At 41.6% G+C, this 22,674-nt stretch overlaps 1 protein-coding gene across 1 annotated transcript in view; it reads right to left on the reverse strand.

The window, feature by feature from the left end:
• The window catches only part of atp10a (ATPase phospholipid transporting 10A), a 77,356-nt gene that overhangs the window by 20,817 nt on the left and 33,865 nt on the right, over positions 1–22,674 (reverse strand). Inside the window, exons 7-14 of the mRNA XM_072437714.1 lie at positions 21,352–21,604; positions 20,005–20,222; positions 19,444–19,638; positions 16,085–16,640; positions 6,667–6,770; positions 4,634–4,760; positions 4,224–4,408; positions 2,752–3,073 (exon numbers count right to left, since the gene is read on the reverse strand). Coding sequence (XP_072293815.1) covers positions 2,752–3,073; positions 4,224–4,408; positions 4,634–4,760; positions 6,667–6,770; positions 16,085–16,640; positions 19,444–19,638; positions 20,005–20,222; positions 21,352–21,604 — 1,960 coding nt within the window. The remainder of the gene's footprint in view (positions 1–2,751; positions 3,074–4,223; positions 4,409–4,633; positions 4,761–6,666; positions 6,771–16,084; positions 16,641–19,443; positions 19,639–20,004; positions 20,223–21,351; positions 21,605–22,674) is intronic.

The raw sequence follows: 22,674 nt of genomic DNA on the forward strand, positions 1-22,674 counted from the left end.
TATTTTAAATTTATTGCATCTTATATGACTCTTTTAAAGTGAGCTTTAGGAATAAACTTTGACATTAACATTGACATTAAGTAGAAATGTAAACAAATGTAACAATTCAGTAAAACATGACTTATTCATATTTATTTAATTCAAACCAGTAGCAGGTCTCATCACTGCTGGATGAAAAATGGCCTAATATTCAGTTGTATAATTATTTTCAAATATGTAAATAGCTTTTGTTATGGCGCTTCGTCTCCATAATAAGACTTACTACGCCCGTCTCCAGTGGCTCCTACAGTGACACTGAATGTGGTTACAGATGAATTGTTGCCTAATATGTCCACAGTGCTGATATGATGTCCCCACAGAGACATGAAATTAGAAACTGCATGTATTTTCTCTACATTACTGCCAACAAAGCAATGACAGAAAATCGCTTGGCTGGCAAAATCCTGGCCCCTCCAGAGTGCGGAGCCAACAAATACACAGTAAACAGAAAAAGACAAGCATAGGTCACAATGACGCCTGGATGACGCCTCTGTCACCTCCAAATCCTGCAGACATTTGTTAGGGGAAAGGCATAATTACAACCAGAGCCCTGAAATAACCCCAGCCCACGCTTTGTCCTAAAGGTTGATGAACGAGAACAGAGTTTTCACATACGTTTCAATGTCAAAATGTATTGACATCAAGACGAAAAGGGCAATTTAGCAGAGATTCTAATTCATGTACTTTGGGATCCCTGCAGATTTGTACGTTTCAAATATATACATATTTTAGTAAACGGTGTGTGGTAATTGGACAAAATGTATGGCAGTTAACAGTATAACAGTCCCAAGAACCAAGTCCCTACACACCCCTACTTCCCATTAAGACCTACCCAATCACTCTGGCAAACTCACTGCGAAAAAGGCTTAAAGTGGGTCTTTCTTCATATTTAATGATGTAGAGTTAGGAAAATAAAAGTATTTGTTCTACTTTGGAGCAATATAAAACAGCACACAAAACTGTGATGTACAAAAAGCTCAAACAATTAATTTAACAATAAAACCCAATTATTCTGAATTGTAGTTACTACTCATTACCGTTAATTAAGAATTGTGTATTCTGGGCAACAAGTAATTGTTCTCTCTAATGTTTGTTTAAGTCAAGAAATGAATGAAGCATATTTCCTAATAACATTAATGCTGTAAATGTACTTACCAAAAGGTTTCTGGTTTGACTGAAAAGTACCCAAGAGCAGGAGCTAAAAAAGTCCCCAAAGTGTGGTCCCTAGTTCCTCCTGTGTGAGAACCATTCAACGGGGACTGGATTTTACAGTAACTGCAAACGTTTTCTACAGTGGGAAAACTCCTTTTAAGCAGTTAGAGGTGGGCACTATACACAAATGTAGACAATATGTGTATGTTGTTTATGATCTAAATGTTGTAATATTTCCATAATAATTGCCCGCCCTATAATGAGTCCTCTAGTCCATGTTAAAAGGTTTAATTGCATGTAGCAGTGGTAGCAGTGGTGGTGGTATAGGTGGAGTAAGTATTATTAGAATCCTTTTGTTCAGAGAGGGCCGGTGGGTGGATAAATGACACCCGTGTGCAGGGGGGACAAACCAGGCCCACCTTTATGACACTGAATGAATGGAGGCAGATTTGTCATTGAAATGTTGTGCCCTGATGCACAGAGGGGGAGCTGCTAATTATGTGAACACTCAATTTGAGATCAGCCTCTCCTGACAATAAAATGATTACGTGTCCTGGCGTTTGTTTGACTCAATTTGTATTTGATTTTATAAATGTGTCAGAAATGCAGGTCCGCTTTTAAGAGGAAGCAAACAGAACCTCAATCAGGATAAAAAAGGAAGTGTGGAAAAGTGATTTCATAGCTAGAAGACTATTTCACCTTTTCTTATATGCCTCACTAGCTTTTTCAACCAAGACATTTATCCAATTCTACACAAAGAGTTATGTTTGTATGAAAAAACAAACACAACTGAGAATTGTTTGAATCAGAACTCGAGTGTTAATGAGAGGTGAGAAACGATTAACATTTTCCCAGAATGATACAGGAATATTTGAGCGATGTCTTGATGTGATGCCAATCACACATTTAAGGGAGCACCATCTTTTGCTGCGCAGAGCTCCAGATGTTGCCGTTTATGCAAAGATAATACAAGCATCTGACTAACTTGGTTCATCACTCGCATGGTTAGGAAGATTTGTATTTGTATTTCTTTGCATTACTGCTTTAATTGGGTGCCTTCAATCTAGTGCAGTCTATTTTTCACAAATGCTACAGCCGTATGAATGATCTAGCTCTATACAGCCAAAACAATTCTAAATAAGGGACTGTCTGTTCTTGATGGCACTATATCAAGACAGCAGACTGGCAGCCCAAAAACAGATTTAGATAACAATATTTTCAGTTGTATATAAGTTTCATGGACATTTTTAGCCTTTCTAGTTTAAAATAGAGCCGTGGGGTGCGTCAAAAGCCAGCGCACACACCCCTCTGGGAGCACTTTTACACTCATTTCACAACAAACTGGGCTTTCACTTGTTGAATACTGAGGGGAAACAGCATATTGGCTTTATGGACTTAGAAAGACAAACAGAGACGAGATGAGGGGTACGACACTGTGACATTTAGTTATATATGCTACCTTTGCAATCCTCACCAGACGCATCCCTGACAAACATACTCAATGCAATGGAATGGGTGAAAAGGCCAAACGACAGACGTGCGTCGGGTACCAATACTCACCAATGGCCAGGGTCATGACCTTGAGCTTGTTGCGCACCAGTTTGACGACCATACTCTTCTGAAGCGGCGTAGACCTACAGCACAGCACCGACCGGCAGCTCCGAGCCACAGCCAGAAACTTGTCCTCCAGACTGCGGTCCAGCGCATAGGCCAGAGTGCGCCCGTCAATCACTAAGCCCAGTCTATGCACAGGCAGCGAGGGGTACACGTCAGCCTCTGGCAGGTGGGAAGGGTGGGCTTTGGCAGCTTGGTTTGAAGAGGAGCAGAGGAATTTGGCCTGGATGTAATGTAGGCTCTCGTCCAGCAGCAGGGCACATGCCTCCTGGTTCAGAGACGGGACGGGATGTTAGAAGACTTACACAATACCTTTTAATCATAGTTGTTACTTGGCATTGGATATTGGAGCAAAACATTATTAGCAGAGTTTATTTATATAGCACTTTACCACTGTCAAGGCTTTCAAAGGGCTTTACTAGGCAGTGTGTGTCACATGTCTTAAACATATATGATTTATTTGCTTATTTAAAATTCATTACACAAAGCCATAATTATTTAGTATGGAGATTTAATTTTTGCTTTTTGAATGTCCATACAATGTCACAATGTGAAAAATAATGCAACACTGGAATAATATAAATAAGCTTATTGAAACTATGCCACAGTGAATATGTGCTGTAATTAAAGTTAAAGCCGCCTCTACTAAACATTGAGTGTGTGACTTTTTTTCTATGGCGTCTATTTTTTGGACAGGCACTGTATTTATATATATACATAACAAAAATAACAGACCTGCACTAAAACAAGACTAAAGTTGGACTGAATCAAAAAAATGATGACTAAAGATTAAAACCTTATTAGATAACTCTAGTTGTTTTTTATGGTTTTATTTTGACATTGTACATTAGGAGATATTTCTATAACAATAATTTTGCGTCTCTGATTCAGAGCCAGGCAGAGATGGAGCGAGTGAGAGGGAGATTGGACTGACCTGCAGCATCTGGCAAACAGCTGCTGCACCAGACCAGAACTAAACTTCACACTCCCGCTCACACCAGCGTCCAAAACAAACTACAACACCGGGGTTCAAATAAGACCTGCCATTATAGCAAGTACAATCGTTTATCTAAGGATGTGTTCATGTGACATCACAACATCCTATAGTTTCAAATTGAGATGGAAACCGGTCAGAATTTGATGATAGAATTTGACTGTTGTTTTTTTTAATGGAATTTCAGGTTAAAAAAATGTTTGTAGCAGTTACACTAAATAGTTTGAGGTCCAGGTGTGTCTTATTTAAGGCGCAAGCAAATGGGACATAAACGTGAACTGATTATCGAGGTATATTTTAAGAGTAATGTGTTTGTGCACGTCTCCAAATCCTACTACTCCAAATTCATACTTACATTATAGTCTCCAAATCAATATTCCCACCGTCCTGGAGAACAAACTGATCTAAATGTTACGAGACTAACCTGAGAGTCAGCGTTCAGAGTGAGAAGCTCTTCCTCCGGGTCCAGCAGTTTACAGGCGTATGCGATATTGACCGCTGTCTCCTGTTTGTCCCCTGTGAGCACCCATATCTGTAGTCCTGCCCTCCTCAGGGACGCAATGGTCTCTGGAACGCCGTCCTGAAGCCGGTCCTCGATCCCTGTCGCTCCTGGGGGTCGAAAAGGACGACTGTGAGAAATGGACCATATACAGCCAAGTGACCTCCAATTTCAGCAGATTTGTACTTGACCCAAAAAATCCCACTAGGCACGAAAAATACAGGATAGTAAACAACAAAATATTAGTCTTCACAATATAAAAAACCCACAACATTCAATGTGTTACTGAAGGGGTTCTTTAGACAGGGCGGGGCAGTGTGACATGTGAGCATTACCCAGCAGGTGAAGGTTGGTCTCCAGCCTCAGCGCAGACTCAAACAGAAGCTCCTCTCGGCCCTGGATGGAGGTCTCTGCCTGAAGGTGGCGCTGCAGCCAACATGCATATTCTTCCTTTGACAGAGTCTGGCGAGTAAAAAAGCATATTACAATCAAACATCTAGAATGGGGGCATGAAAAGATGATAATATATAAATATATATATATATATATATAATATATAAATATATATATAATATATATTATAATAATATAATGTATGTTTAATATGGTCATCATATTTTTATGAATATATATTTTATGTAATTTTCTTAATTCAAACTGTCAAAATCCTGCAGTGTATTTATTTTCTTGTGACGTGTCAATTTCAATGACAGTTTTTTTATATATATATATAATATAATGTGTAGTGTATTTATTTTCTTCTTCTTCATGTTTGTAGAATATAAACACAGAACAAGAGAGAAAATAGACAAAAGAAAAGCTTTTTAAGTTTAGTCCAAATGTAATTTCCAGTGCAGTTTGAGTCATTGTAACGGCCTTCTTTCCTGCAGCCAGGGGTTTGCTCCAGGTATCTGTGGATTATGTCCACAGCCGGAGCCTTAAGGCCCATATAGTTCTGAAACCAAATGGAATGAACAATAGGACCGTTTCAAAACACATGGAAATGCTTTGCCTCCTGGCAACCAGTTTCTCCAATAGTTAGCATTTCCTTCATCATGGGTAGTTTGACATTGTGTTAACAGAATTCTCTCCAAACTGATTCTGTGGTTCTCCATATATATATATATATATACATACATATATATATATATATACATATATATATATATATATATATATATATATATATATATATATATACATATATATATATATATATATATGGAGAACCCTAACCCTAACCCTAACCCTAACCCATACATATACATATATACATATATATATATATATATATATATATATATATGTATATATATATATATATATATATATACATATATATATATATACATATATATATATATATATATATATATATTTTACCACTCTTCCTCAGTCAGAACAAATTGACATTCTCTTTCCCATCTACCCTTAATTAGAAGATCTTATACTGCACTGCGACATACAGTGATCCATGGGACAAAGTGAGAGCTTGAGAGTGTCTATCGTGGTGAGAGGCTTTGCAGTTGCATGGATATAATGAGGCGGCTGTGAGGACATAAATTATCAGCGTTTGAGAGAGGCACAGATTGGAGATGAGTCACCAAAAACGTGTGGAACAGTCGGACATGACGGTACAGACACATCCAGCACCATCTCCACTGCACCAGATCCATACAGTCCCTTAATAAGACTGCATGATACAAGGGTGCCACAAGTGATAGTTTTGATACAGTAGATACTGGCCACAAAACAGAGGCTGTCGGCATCTGACGGAACGACCAGAGACGGACCTCCATGGGGCAAGAAATCCATTCATTTTAATGTAGAAGAGCTACTAAATTATCCGCTGTTCAACTACAAGAGCAGATGACGACTTTATGAGCTAGATTGAAGCAAATACAGACAAAGTGTTTCCTATTGAATGAGAGCTCCCCACACACCAGACCACGACCCCTAATATGATGGCAAATGACTAAACCATCAATTATGAGCAAAAAGGACAACCAACTGACAACATGTGTGCAAGCAAATCCTTTTAATATATGTGACTCCGTAGAGGTTGAATCATTTTAGGAAATACAGTGTTAGGGTCAGAAACAACAGTAAGGTTTCATTCATGCAGCATATAACATTTCTATATAAAGCGATAGAATAAATAGAATTCATTGTTACATGCTTTTAGAAAGAAAGCAGATCACAATCATTTATCAATATTTTGTTACACTTCACCCTTTCAGTCACTACAAAATATGTACATTTTTCTTGCACATGGTCTTTGCAGGTGCCATTTTGTTCTTTTTTCATTGCCATCATCAGTATCCACAGACTAGTCTAAAATCATCTCACTGAGTGTTTAAACGTGTACCTTTTTAGCGATGCATAGTGTCCTCAGTCCATCTGCAGCGTACTGGTTAAGGTAGTTCTGAGTCCTGTACAGAATCTTTTTCTGACGTTTGCCTTTGGAGTTTCCTTGAAAGATAAAAACAGATTATAAAAAGATTAACTATCTTTATTTTGCAGTATATTTCAGTTTTAGCATCACCAGATTGCAAAAGTCGAGCTCCAAGAATCACAAGAATTGAGCCATCTGGTCTCACACTAAATTTACCATGTGGCTCTACATTTTCCATTACTCATCAAGATCAAATTTATTCTATAGATAAATGTATTTATTTTATATGAACTTTAAAAAGATACCAAAACGATCAGTTTTCCTTTTACTCCTCCAATCAGCTTTCCTTGGGCGTTTTGAACATGTTCTTGGCATGAGGACGTAACAGAAGCACCAGCCAACACTCAGTGTGCCATGTAATCGTGCTAATAACATAACAGCTTGGAGCGCACAGCAATGCCATCCAATGCACCACCACCACACAAAAATCATTTGACAGAGAAGATGGAAATGATTGCAAAACTGTCAATCATCTCAAAGCTTCCTTCAACCAAATATTTAAGAATGCAAATGACGCTTTATAATTCCTATTTGCAGGCCGAACAGATTGAATTAAATACAGACATGGATGCAACTAGGCAAGGGAAATCAGGACAACTTTTACACAACCATAAGGCCAGATATGCTATCAATCAATTAAAAAACAGATTCATTACATGTTTGAAATGTGATTTAAGTGCATAGCGCACTTTTAAAAAACATCATCACTACTCATTATTCACAGTTTTATGAAATATTATTGAACTATTTTATTTATTTTGATTTATTAAAGATAATAAAATAAATACATTTGTTCACAAATCTAACAACAACTACATTTAAAAATTAAAGACAAACTGGATATAATTTAAGTCCAAACATTGTATTTAAGGTTGAATGGACAATTTTTTTGGCCCAAATCTGAGTCTTATTAGTCCAGCCACGTGTCAATCATAAAACGCACCTACCGCTCACCTGCAGCCGCGTGCGGCTCGTCCCACGTTTCCGCGTGCCTAAGCGCATTGATCTATCATAATATAGTTCCCTCAGTGTACAGGGCAAAATGAAGACGGAGAAAGACAGTTCGAGCTGACGCAGAAGAGACGGAAATCTACGGGAGACGAGAGATGCGATGTGATCCGTCGCACTAATAAACAAACGCACGTGTGTGATGTATCAGTCCACACGGGGGAGTGGCATGTGCACGGGGGAGTGGCATGTGCACGGGGGAGTGGCATGTGCACGGGGGAGTGGCATGAGCACGGGGGAGTGGCATGTGCACGGGGGAGTGGCATGTGCACGGGGGAGTGGCATGTGCACGGGGGAGTGGCATGAGCACGGGGGAGTGGCATGTGCACGGGGGAGTGGCATGTGCACGAGCACGGAGGAGTGGCATGAGCACGGGGGAGTGGCATGCGCACGGGGGAGTGGCATGCGCACGGGGGAGTGGCATGCGCACGGGGGAGTGGCATGCGCACGGGGGAGTGGCATGCGCACGGGGGAGTGGCATGCGCACGGGGGAGTGGCATGCGCACGGGGGAGTGGCATGAGCACGGGGGAGTGGCATGCGCACGGGGGAGTGGCATGCGCACGGGGGAGTGGCATGCGCACGGGGGAGTGGCATGCGCACGGGGGAGTGGCATGCGCACGGGGGAGTGGCATGAGCACGGGGGAGTGGCATGCGCACGGGGGAGTGGCATGTGCACTTCCGCCTGCGTTCTCAAATCGCCGAAAAAATCGCCCATTGCGCCTTTAACAAAGAAACTGTGTGGTCACATATTTCAGGTTAATGTTCAGGACCAAACAACAGGTTTAATGGCTCAAGGCCTTTTATTGCCGCTTGCGGGTGTTACTTGCCGTTATGGTGACAGATGTAGCTGCTGGGATTGACCTGGCATCTACAAGTGATCTTTTGTAGTTTGGTGAAATGTTTGGCCCATTTACTTGGTGCAGTGCCAACACAAAAGTTGTATTTTCCTTGTGGAGCTGACGGGGTTCAACTGGAGATCTCTTTGTTTTGCCGCGCAGCGTAAGTGGAAGCGCGCTGCGCAGCTCCACGCTCGTGAACCTCAGACACTGAGTGATCTACACTCGTCCACATGAAGACGTATGGATTCGTACATTTAACAGCGTGATGTCAGGCTTCTCCTAAACCTTCCACCTTCTTCCAGGTAAAGAAGCCTGCAGTGCAATCTAAAAGCATGACTGCGGTGAATCTGTGTCAATTCATGATTAATGCATTTGTTAACGCGTTAAGCCCTACAAATCCTACAAGCATAAAAATAAAAACAACAACAACTGTCAACTGACTATGCCCAATTACAGTCAGAGGGAATAAAGTAACAGACACATTGATTTGTTCTCCTGCTGGGGGCAATCCTCCTTTCAAATGGCACATTGGTTGTTGTAATCCATGTGTTCATAATATACTTTCACTTTCACTTTGGGAAAGTGTCGTAGATTAATTTGAGTTCATTAAAATCATTTCAAACAGCTGTAGTTTGGGTCATAACTAGCCACTTCTAACACGTGTCCTTTGAGAGGAGGGCGAGTGCGCGCACAGCTGTTTATTTTACCTCCGAAAAAAGAAAGTGAACAGAGGAAACCATTGAATGTAATGTATGTAATGAAAAAACAGATTAGTAAAAGAGTCCCATATCCAGCATCTAAAATGTGCATACTACTTTATGGTTGATAATTATAGTATGCGTTAAGATTATTTTTGTCATTTAGTGCATTAATCCTAGCGCTTTTCTAGGGGCTCAAAGGCCCTTCACAGTACTCACATAATGACATGAATCTATGGTAGTGGTGTATTTCAGGAGACCTCCAAATCACAGGTACCCGAACACAAACCCTCAACTACTGACACAAACAATGAGTTAATTAGCATTTTTCTGATTGTAGAATTTCACAAAGTACAAACAGTTAATTACTGCAACTCTAAAAAACAACTCATAAACCTGAAGTTACATAAGTGCTAGAGTCTTTTAAGTCCAGCGACTCTTTGGTCTGGTGCATGGCTCTGTTATTAGAGCAGCACCAAACAAGTCTCCGTCTGTGTAAATGAGGCCATTATAAAAGGGCTGTTCATGACAAATGTCTTCAAAGTGGCTGCTGCATTTGACCAATGGACTCACACATTAGTGACTTACAAAGAGGAGACTTGTGTGAGAAAAGGCTGCTCCACAATGAACGCAATGAAGAAGTGAGAATAAGAACAAGATGGGGAAAAACAGAAAAGAATCCAAGCATCTTTCTTAACCGAGAATAAAACAGCAAAGACAACACCTTTATAGGGCGCTGCACACGACGTGAGACATAATCATTAAAAATGGTTGAAGTTTAACTTTCACACTTCTCTGATTAAATCCTCCAGTCTTTCACTCGAAACCTGACACTACATCCAAATATAACAAGCTCTCTAAATTGGCTGATCTGTCAAATCAAATCAAATCATCAAATCAATTTATTTTTGTCATAGAGTCAGAGGAGCACAATTCAATTGTATACATTATATATCATATTGTCCACCCACAAGTTGAAAGGCAATTATTCCAATGAATCAAACAGTAAACTTGCACAAATAGAGGTGAAAAAGATGTGCTGTGATGGAGGTAATTTGCATCACTGATGCAGCACAGTTAAATCTCTCAGTGTAGGAGTCATTTAGTCCAGGGTCTCATGAGCTGCTGCTAATGAACAGACAGGGGGCACTAACGAGGCATCGCCAGAAACACACACACTATGATAACAGATGTTAAATCCAATAAGTCTAAATGAGTTTTTATATGATAAGATAAGATAAGATATGCCTTTATTGTCCACACATGGGGAAATGTTGGCGTTACAACGCAGTAGATCCAGAGGGAAGGACAGATCACTTATAGCAAGTTTAAAAAAAAGTAAAAAAAAAATATGGTGGTTCAAATAAGAGACAGAAAGGTTTGTTTGCAACAATACGGATTAGATATGCATTTGTTGTTCCAAAAACCAATAAAGCCAATACCAATTTTTTATCATTAAGAGTCCATTTTAACATAACTACTAAGAATAACTAAAAAGTATGTGTATGCTATGCTATGCTATGCTATCCTGGACCGCTTTACAGAATCGCCACACTTCGTCTCCATGACCAACTGAAATCCTGTTCAAAACATTCATTAATATTCCTGTAAATGTGCACTTTGAACTGAAATTTTACTTTGCACAACCAACAAATGTGATGTCATTATACCGTATCATGTCATCATAATTGATAACGATGAATGGATTTATTTTTTGTGCTGAGAGTATAACACACATGCTACACTCTGCGCAGGTGCCGCAGCGTCTTGAGTTTGATTAAGAATATAAAATAATAGATACAAAAATATTACAATGGACCATGAAGACTAGCTGATTGCATGGCTTTCAGCTAATGGGATCCATACAAATAAATACATAATCTTTACCACTTTCTCTCGGCACAACTCTCACACTTATTATGTAAAATCATTTAGTTTAATAGCTTTTCTTGGTCCATTTCATCTGCCCAAAAAGCATTAATTATATGCCACAATACAAATCACGATTTGTCAAAAAGCATGACTTTGGTGCTCAGCCGAGACTGTTTCAGCTCACAGTCTGTTGACCATGTACAAAGCATTAGAAAAAGGGTTAGAAGAAGGTGGCATTGTGACCCTAGGTGTGCCTGGAATACAAACAAGCTGTTGCACCTTTAGCATTTGCAGCGCTGCAGAAAGAGCCGCTCTTAAAACAAGCACATAAAGATGACTTTTTCCAGAGAGCAGTGAAAGCGAGCTTTGAGAGGAGCAGAACTCACACTGGAGCGTATCGTTTACATCAGTGGAAAAGGTGAATGTTTGGGGGGTGTTTCCCTGCTGGACACATGCAGAGCTTCTGACAAGTGACAAAGCAGCTGGGCATTTTATTTTACAAGGGAGCAAACCTTTAAGGCTAAGAATGTTTCAGATGGTAAAACATTGGGGTGGTTTATGGTTAATTATACTGGCAAAATGTGAATTGGTAATCCACTACTTTTACTCACACTGCTTTATTAAATTAAACTTTCTAGGTTTTTGTATGGGAAACCGACAATGGAAACCATAGATGGATACCTGTGGCTGCAGCACACACGGAGCTGGACGACGGGGAACAGAGCCGACCGTCAAGGACTGGACTGAAATAACGTTGGACAACTTTTACAAAATGGAAAGACTAACGTTTGTACTGAATTTGAAAATGTACCAATTTACCGGACATTCGGACAAATGGGACGGATACAAAAGGAGAAATATGCCAGACTTTTCACTTGGCTCTGTGTTTTATTCTTAATATGTAAAGAAAACATCCATTTAGGTCCAGTTCTTGGTGGATCTACTGTGCGCATTAAGTGAAGTGAATAAGGAATGTAGCGTATTCACCGACAGGGCTGGCGTCCAGTGTTGTGTGAAGATGAGCCGATCAGCTGACATGAGAGCGCTTCTATACCAGCCAGATGCATCCTGGGAACTATTGTACTTTATGGTTACGAACAGACCAGCTGTTACTTCCAACAGATTAGGATCAGAAGTCAAGATGAATCGCTTGTGATTTGTAGTCAAACAAAGAATTCAATCTATGGGACTGGCCCCACAGTGGAAACACACTTTCACCACAGATATGGGACTGGCCCCACAGTGGAAACACACTTTCACCACAGATATGGGACTGGCCCCACAGTGGAAACACACTTTCACCACAGATATGGGACTGGCCCCACAGTGGAAACACACTTTCACCACAGATATGGGACTGGCACAGTGGAAACACACTTTCACCACAGATATGGGACTGGCCCCACAGTGGAAACACACTTTCACCACAGATATGGGACTGGCACAGTGGAAACACACTTTCACCACAGATATGGGACTGGCACAGTGGAAACACACTTTCACCACAGATAAGGGACTGGCACCACAGTGGAAACACACTTTCACCACAGATATGGGACTGGCACCACAGTGGAAACACACTTTCACCACAGATATGGGACTGGCACAGTGGAAACACACTTTCACCACAGATATGGGACTGGCACCACAGTGGAAACACACTTTCACCACAGATATGGGACTGGCACCACAGTGGAAACACACTTTCACCACAGATATGGGACTGGCCCCACAGTGGAAACACACTTTCACCACAGATATGGGACTGACACAGTGGAAACACACTTTCACCACAGATATGGGACTGGCACCACAGTGGAAACACACTTTCACCACAGATATGGGACTGGCCCCACAGTGGAAACACACTTTCACCACAGATATGGGACTGGCACAGTGGAAACACGCTTTCACCACAGATATGGGACTGACACAGTGGAAACACACTTTCACCACAGATATGGGACTGGCACCACAGTGGAAACACACTTTCACCACAGATATGGGACTGGCACCACAGTGGAAACACACTTTCACCACAGATATGGGACTGACAGTGGAAACACGCTTTCACCACAGATATGGGACTGACACAGTGGAAACACACTTTCACCACAGATATGGGACTGGCCCCACAGTGGAAACACACTTTCACCACAGATATGGGACTGGCACCACAGTGGAAACACACTTTCACCACAGATATGGGACTGGCCCCACAGTGGAAACACACTTTCACCACAGATATGGGACTGGCCCCACAGTGGAAACACACTTTCACCACAGATATGGGACTGGCACCACAGTGGAAACACACTTTCACCACAGATATGGGACTGACACAGTGGAAACACACTTTCACCACAGATATGGGACTGGCCCCACAGTGGAAACACACTTTCACCACAGATATGGGACTGGCACAGTGGAAACACGCTTTCACCACAGATATGGGACTGGCACCACAGTGGAAACACACTTTCACCACAGATATGGGACTGGCCCCACAGTGGAAACACACTTTCACCACAGATATGGGACTGGCACAGTGGAAACACGCTTTCACCACAGATATGGGACTGGCCCCACAGTGGAAACACACTTTCACCACAGATATGGGACTGGCCCCACAGTGGAAACACACTTTCACCACAGATATGGGACTGGCACAGTGGAAACACACTTTCACCACAGATATGGGACTGACACAGTGGAAACACACTTTCACCACAGATATGGGACTGGCACCACAGTGGAAACACACTTTCACCACAGATATGGGACTGGCACCACAGTGGAAACACACTTTCACCACAGATATGGGACTGGCACAGTGGAAACACACTTTCACCACAGATATGGGACTGGCCCCACAGTGGAAACACACTTTCACCACAGATACTACATTGTTTGCAGTGGAACTTACGGAGCATTGATATTACATGAGCTCGAATAACCTTGCCAACGGAGATATGAAAAACAGTTGGTAATAAGTCTCTCGCTCGTCTAGATTTGCCACAGATACAAGACTAAGCAGTGTAACAGGTGAAATGAAGTTTGTTGAACAATGTTTTTTTTGCCAGCCTTGTTTATAAATGTATTGTGTACAGCAGGTTCTTTGCCCTGAATTAGAAGATCCTCAGTCCCTGTGTGGGCACTGGGCACGATAGGTCTGCACACGCTCTGGTTTCCCAAAAGAACTCAGGAACCTACGTCATAGAAACCTTAGGGGCAATTAACACATTTTGTGCCAGCAGCTGAATATCAGATCACTTTTGTCCAAACTCTAAGATAATTTAACTTAAAGGAGACATATTACGCTTTAACATAAAGAGATAATTATTTTCCGTTTTATTCATTGTGAACTGAAATAAAATCTAAAATTGCTTGACATTAGAAACTAGGGATGGCTATTGCCATGACCATCGCCATACGATGCGTATCCCGATACAGGGGTCGCGATACGATGCGTATCTCGATACAGGGGTCGCGATACGATGCGTATCTCGATACAGGGGTCGCGATACGATGCGTATCTCGATACAGGGGTCGCGATACGATGCGTATCCCGATACGATGCCGATACGATGCATATCCCGATACAGGGGTCTCGATACGATACGTATCCCGATACATGTAAATTCTGATACAATTCCCTCATTGCGATACGTATCTAGAATTTTTTTTGAAAAGGGGTCTTAAAAATGTACCAAATGGGTAATGTTTTTACTCTGTATAAGAAAATGTGTGAAATGTCATGTTAATCTACAAAGCACTTTATAAATCCAGTATGCTCTAATACAGGGGTCGGCAACCCGCGGGTTCGGAGCTGCTCTTTAGCTCCCTCCTAGTGGCTCCTGGAGCTTTTCAAAAATTTATGAAAATGAAACTAGATGGGGGGATATATTTGGTTTCTGTAGAACAAACATGACGCAAACGTTCTTAACGTTTTCCAATGGGGTAAAAATATGTATTAATGTGTATAATAAATATTAAATTATCGATTCAGCGCGGCGCACATGGGCGGCGCACAAGGGAGGCGCACACGGGCGGCGCACACGGGCGGCGCACACGGGGCGGCGCAGGTGGCTGTTGTAAATAAACCGTAACAGAAGAAATGATGAGAACAGTAGATTCAAAGAAGAATGGACCGAATCATTTGCTTGCTTTGTCAACGCAGAAGGATTGTCTGCATGTTTGCTTTGTCATGCCAAGTTGTCAAATAACAAAATGAGTCATTTGGAAAGACATTTCCTGGATGACATGAAGGATTCGCTGCAAAGACAGTGAAAGAAAGGGGCATTAAAACGGCAGGCAATAACAAATCTGACTCCTATAGTGTTATGCCATTGCTAGAGTGCCTAAAAGACATTAAAGCCTGGATGTCTTTTGAAAAGTGACTGTGACATTATAGAATCCTACATGGATCACTTGGTGTCTTAATTTTTTTAATTAATCCGAGTATTTGAGCCTCAGGCCAAAACAGGAACACTCCAACATACAGGAATCAAAATACAACTTTTGACAAAACTAATGATGAGGAAACACCGTTGTGACAAGATTAAAAGATCATTCAAGTTTAAATTGCCTAATTCCAGAATGCTTTTCCACATTCCTAAATGTTGGAATAAAGTAACAGACACATTGATTTGTTCTCCTGCTGGGGGCAATGTGGCGAACCCATCCTCCTTTCAAATGGCACATTGGTTGTTGTAATCCCATGTGTTCATAATATAAAAGTTCTTTACCTACCTGCACTCAAAGCGCTTTACATCAAGGAACACTCACCCGTTCACACACACATTTACACACAGCTTAGGAGTCTGCCCCACAAACAAACAGCAGTATTCACCTGCTTTAACCTGCGGGTCATTGAATGTTCAGATAACACAGCAGCTGTAGTGAGTCCTTACCAGTATCAGGCGGTCTGATGAGGTCCATAATGACAGAATCCGCTCCTTTGGTGTACACAGTGATCTGGTCGGTCAGCGGGTGTCGGACCACCACAGACATGCGTTTCCGCGTCGAATCGAACCCCAGCGTGTGCAGCAGCTCGAAGCTCAGTTTACCCAGATGTGGCAGCTCGACGGTCACCTGGTCGGGCAGGCGTCCCACCAGCGAACACTTGTAGGCCCTGGCAGCGTAGACCAGCGCCGCTTCGTCTGGACTCTCGGCTTCATATCTCAGCTCCCCGTCCTCCAGTCTCCAGGCCTTGGCGGGGTCGTAACATGGCGGGACGGGGGTGAAGGCATGCTGCAGGTCCGGGGGGCTCTTCTCCTCGTCCAGCTTGGTGAGGGTGCTGTCGGCGGAGGGGGAGGAAACGAGACTGGAGCCGGCGCGGTTGTTGGAGCGGTTCAGGCTGGAGGAGCTGCTGTTGTTTGAGCCAGAAGTGAGGCGACTTGGGGTGAAGCGTTTGATAAAGTCCTCTATGGTTTTTACTGGGGATTTCAGCTCGAATCGCATCCTCACCTGGGACACATGAGATAATGCATGAATGAGTCTGGATTCTTTCGTTTTTTTGTCTGTGTTGCGCCTCAGTCATCCAGGTTCCATAGCAAAATAAGAGTGAAGATGTTTCGACCACTCATCCAAGTGTCGGTGTAATCCCTCATTCGTCCAGGCGTGTTCCATAGTAGAAAAAGCTTCAGTTGTAGTCATCTGGACTCAGTTATAAAAAAATAGACGTTTCGACTCTCATCCAAGAGTCATTGTCAATAAAAGAATTATGTCGAGAACTCCGATATTTATACTATTCTGTGGTAAGTCCAGCCCATTGGGAGGAGCCTTCCTAAAGAGGAAAGAGTTGTTTGTTTCAACAGAAACTTACCCTCTTGGTATCTACCGAGCCTATTCAACCCTTTAATGGGCTATTAGTCTCCCCTTTGTCTTTGTGAGACCCTGGCTCACCCCGAGTACCTGATTAGCATCTAAATGTCCTGGTACTGGTCCTCTACCTCTCCAGGGGTTCAGGATCCCATTGTAGACTACAGGAAGATTGAACCTTGTAGACTACCTGCTAATCAGGTACTCAGGGTGAGCCAGGGTCTCACAAAGACAAAGGGGAGACTAATAGCCCATTAAAGGGTTGAATAGGCTCGGTAGATACCAAGAGGGTAAGTTTCTGTTGAAACAAACAAGTCTTTCCTCTTTAGGAAGGTTCCTCCCAATGGGCTGGACTTACCACAGAATAGTATAAATATCGGAGTTCTCAACCTAAATTCTTTTATTGACAATGACTCTTGGATGAGAGTCGAAACGTCTATTTTTCATTTTTTATAACTGAGTCCAGATGACTACAACTGAAGCTTTTTCCACTCATCCAAGTGGCTTCTTATGATTCTCTAACATAACTGGTGAGTCACAGCTCCTCTTTTCAGACAGATATAAGGCTAACTACACTGAAACTAACAATTACTAGTTGTGTACAGTAAGGAGTATCTGTTGCTAGTTAAGTCTAGTGAACTACTCTAATTTGTCAGAAAAAGAAGATATCTCTGAACAGAAATGAGTCTAAAGTACAACTTAGCATCCATTTACACCTCCATCCGCAGGCCTAAACCAAAGGAAACAATAGGGCTAATCAGAGTATGTAAATAGGAGTAAGATGAGCTGGTATAGGCATGAACGATTACCGTATTTTCCGCTCTATAAAGGTGCACTCAAAAGCCTTTCATTTTCTCAAAAAACAACAGCCTTATATTCCAGTGCTCCTGATATACGAAAAATTATCGAAAATGGACCATTCATTGACATAATTCAGTGCGCCCTATAGTGTGGAAAATACGGTACGCTAAATACGACTTGGGTGACAGATCAACCCTTAGACCTAAGTAACAACAAATACTAACTGGTTGATAGTTTCAGTGTAGTTGGCTGCTCCCTCCAGACAGATGTAAGGCAGTGACTCACCAGAAGCTACGTTTGTCCAGTTGACAAAAAAATGATTCTATTTTGCTATAACAGAGTTGTTGGAACCTCGTCAAAAACATACATCATGTTGTCTTTTGATTCAGTCACACCTTAATAATTCTGCATATTATTCAGTCTATACCTATAACTGTTATATGTTAACGATTTGTAATCAATGAAGCTCCTTTGTGCTTTTAAAGTACATACACCTTCATCAGTCTGGTTCCTATCATTCCAGTGCCCAAAAGTCTTCCATTACACAAATGTAAAAACTATCACCATTGTTTTTAGCTTGATACAATCAGTGCTACACATTTTGCATTCCACTTGCTATTGTAGAATGGTGTTGAAAGACAGAGGCGCAGTACAATAGAAAGTGACTGTTTGTACTATCCGGCCTGTGCAGAAACCGCCCACGTGCTGATTCTCACTCAGATTTTATAGTGTCCACAAAGGAACCTTAAAATGTGGGCGACTGTAACTCTAAACAAACACAGGACAAACCTATAGTGAATATCACAAACCATTCCTACAGCACACATTTCAATTCCCCTCCATCTCATCTCACGGGTTACAACATTTACTTTGTGTAAGATTTGTGAGTGTAAGCCCTGCACAGGACAGCACACACCCAGACCGCCCCAAAACAAAACACGGATACACCGCAGCGAGAGATAGAGGGGAACTTCAAACATAGGACACAAAAATACTGGAAGGTACATGCACCAGCGGGAGAGATTTGGACCATGTTGGTATTTTTTGAAGTCAAAGTCATTTGTGATGGGGAACTGCTCCTGAAGAGTTCAAAAGAAGAGAAACAATAACTGAGTGCAAAGTTCAAGTTCAACAGCTCAGTGTTATGCAACTATTACTGACGCTGCTTGGTTACAAGTTGCAGTGAGACAAACTCGAAAATAAAGGCCAATAGAGACAGATTATAAGCAAAAGATTCCACGGGGCACGATGCTCGCAAAGTAAGATGTGAAAAGGCCAGTACTTTTTGAGGTTCATTCTCTTTTATCTCTACAAATGACTTACAATTCCATTGGAACATATCTTGCATTTTTAGTTTGGAGATCTGTAGTAACTGAATGAAACACTTTTATATTGCGTCTATTACAGTAGCTCTTTAATGCGTATCATGTTTATGCAACAAGAACAAACACTTGGCTTTTAGAAGGATCCAGTTTTGTGCTGCTGACTTGACATGACTTGACAAAAAGAAGCTACTATTTTAGGTAAACCACCATTTATCTACAATGGCTTAAATGGGATGAGCTCATTGTTTACCACTGTACCTGTAAATCATCTTTTGACATCTGGAAAATTGCTTTGTTAGTGTTAAAAAAGTGTTTAAAAGCACCTTCTGGCGGGGCTGGTTGGGGGAAGACACCACCACAGTGTTGCAGATGGTGAGTGCGATGAAGAAGTCGATGATGTCACAGAGGTCAGAGGGCAGCGTGGACAGTGACTGGCTGTGGAAGCGCATGAAGTCCATCTGACTGCTGCACTCGTTCACTTTTTCCAGGAGCTGAGGGTCCGGGGTGATGTTTTTCTCCTGACAGACAGATGGGGGAATATGTGTGTTATTGTATGGCTCAAATCCATGTCTTTGTTTACTTCAGCTGTCACACACTTGTAACAAAATGTATGATAATAATAATGACAACATTCCAACTTCTATAAATACCGGTAATCTAAAAACTGTTGTTGTGATTTTGGGCGTTACAAAAATAAATTGAATTGCTTCAAAACAGAATAGTGTGATTGTATTATAGAATGTTTAAAGGGTGCTATGGAAAAAAAAAAAATAAATAAATAAAAGCATGTGGTTTGGGGCAAAGTTTAACAGGACGAACCTTATGACACAGCCCTCCCTCAAACAAAAAGGAAATCTGAATGACAAAAGGAGTTCTGGACTGACCATGGGGCTGCTGAAGGCTGTGTGCTTGGACAGGATGCTGGCGCGTTTGGCCTCGGCTCGGCTGCCTGTTCGCCGGTGGGACTTTGTGCTGTGGGATCTGAGCACGACGCGGGCGCTCTGGTGGCTCGCCACACTGTCCCGCCTTGGCAGCGTTCCTCCGTGAGACAAGAAGTCCTCCTCCTCCGAGTCTACCTCCTGGTACATGGCCAGTCTCCGGGCTGTCAATCAAATAGTCACTTAAGAATGGCCTAAATGTACAGGTTTAAATGCGTCAGGCCTGGATTTAACTGAGCAAACAGAGAAGAACGTGTGGTTGTATAATCACAGCAGTGATGGTTATGATTCAGCAGCAACTGGTGATTAACCCCCAACCGTGGTAACGCTTATTTTTCCTTACAGACCATATGGTATGCTTTTGTCAGCCATGTACTTACATTACATTACACGGTACATTTACATTGCATTATTGATCCAAAATTATTCATTAATGGAAAAATGTCAGCTAATTTCTGGTTTGAAAACTGCAGCTCTGTTTCCGCCTGCTCTTTCACAAATGTCGCAGTAAAAGTCATCACAACACCACGGTGAACCATGGTGACTGCTGGGAATATGGAGAGCTGCAGTTAGCAAATACCATAGAAAATAGCTGCAATGTGTATCACCAATTAAGGAGCATAAAGACCACTCGAACAGCCAGGAATAACTCGAAATACAACGTTGAGAGGGTAAATGTGAAGAGAACAATTGGACCATAATACTATGTCCCCATAAACCAACCACATTAGAAGGTTTTAGTATCAACGTTTTGTTAGCGTTGACTTCACCGTGAAAAAGGACCACACTACAAGGGAAATACACTGGTCACTGCCTTTAATATCTATTTGATGGTTATGAGAATTAGGGCTAAAAGAGAAAACCAAGAAAATATAAGAGGAGTTTTGTAGAAACAGCCAAGAAAAAGGTCATAGGTTCGAGACTCTAACAAGGCATTTTTTCTAACTATGGTCAAATGTTTTACTTTTACTAAAAAGAGCTGCAGTAATTGAAATACAAATCACAATTATTGAAACAAATGTTTAAAATGAAGAGAATGAACAGATTAAATGATTAATTCAATATAATTCACAATTATGATGCTACTATCTGCTACTTAGAAGTACAGTATAGTGTCAAGAGTCTGCTTCATCATCGGCCGGTCAATAAGCATCTGGCCCCGACGTTAAAGAAGGAGAGATCAAGGCATTTCACGTTACAAAAGAGTATTTTAAGGTAGAATATGGCTCATAAAAAAAACGAAACATCAATATTGTTTTGCCCGCAGGTTTAAATCCATGACATTTCTCTCACCGTTAGCATCATGGGAGTACTCCACTCCAGCCACAGTGCAGCGGCGAAACACCATCTTGTTCTCGGTGAGTGTGCCGGTCTTATCAGAGAAAATGTACTGCATTTGACCCAGGTCCTCAGTGATGTTCAAGGCCCGGCACTGCAGATGGGAGTCGGTCTCCTCGTCGTACAGCTCCAGGTCGTTGTGGATGAAATAAACTTGGCAAATCTTCACAATCTCAATGGACACGAAGAGCGAGATGGGAATCAGCACCTGCAGAGGACACGGTGGGATCAAGGGGGGAAATGGCTTTCTCATTCATCAAACAGACACACAGCAGAGAAGAGTGCTTCAAACTGTCAGGAGATTGGAGCGTGGATCACTAAAAGCTGCTTGTTTCATTTGCCATTCCCATAAAGACTAAAAGCGTACGGTGAAAGTAGCAGGCACAGGCCATTTGCAAAAGGAAATTGGAATCGCAAACAGAAGCGGAGTAAAAACATACTAAACGTAGGGTTGCAAATAACAATCATTTTGTATTCGACTAGTCAACGATTATTGCTGTGGTAGATTGAGACTTTTCAATACATTATCAACCACATAATGGTCAAAATATGGTGACTGAAGGCTTTTAGATAGAGACATTTGGATTTAATAATGCCAATGTTTTTTGTTTTTTACTGTTGTAAAAAGGTCTTTTAGTATATGTTTTTGTGTGTGTATATTCCAGATAATTAGGATAATCAAACTACAACTGGGATTATTATTTTTACTCAACTAGTCACAATTAGTTGATCAATAGTTAAAGCCTAAAAAGATACAACTTGTTGATTTGAAGGATAGATTTGGTTCATTTCACAATTCAGGACCTTCAATTTGATTCACCTAGTTACGATTCTTAAAATAATGAACATTTTAAATGTTATTATCCCTCCTTTGGTTGCAAAATTAATGTTATTGTAAATAATAATGTGAGAGTGAGAGTGAGAGTGAGAGTGAGCGTGAGAGTGAGAGTGAGAGTCAGAGAGAGCGAGTGCGTGAGCGTGAGAGTGAGAGTCAGAGTCAGAGTCAGAGTCAGAGTGAGAGTCAGAGTGAGAGTGAGAGTGAGAGTGAGAGTGAGAGTCAGAGTGAGAGTCAGAGTGAGAGTGAGAGTGAGAGTCAGAGTGAGAGTGAGAGTGAGAGTGAGAGTCAGAGTGAGAGTCAGAGTGAGAGTCAGAGTGAGCGAGAGCGAGAGCGAGAGCGTGCGTGCGTGTGCGTGTGAGGACTTCCACATTGACACAGCTTTTGTTGCAAACAACTTTAAAAAGACTGAATTGTGGACTGAGTAGAGATTGACGCCGCCA

The sequence above is a fragment of the Eucyclogobius newberryi genome, unplaced genomic scaffold (assembly GCF_026437365.1).
Source record: "Eucyclogobius newberryi isolate DKJ021-1_F unplaced genomic scaffold, fEucNew1.0.hap1 SCAF_82, whole genome shotgun sequence".
Lineage (NCBI taxonomy): Eukaryota > Metazoa > Chordata > Actinopteri > Gobiiformes > Gobiidae > Eucyclogobius > Eucyclogobius newberryi.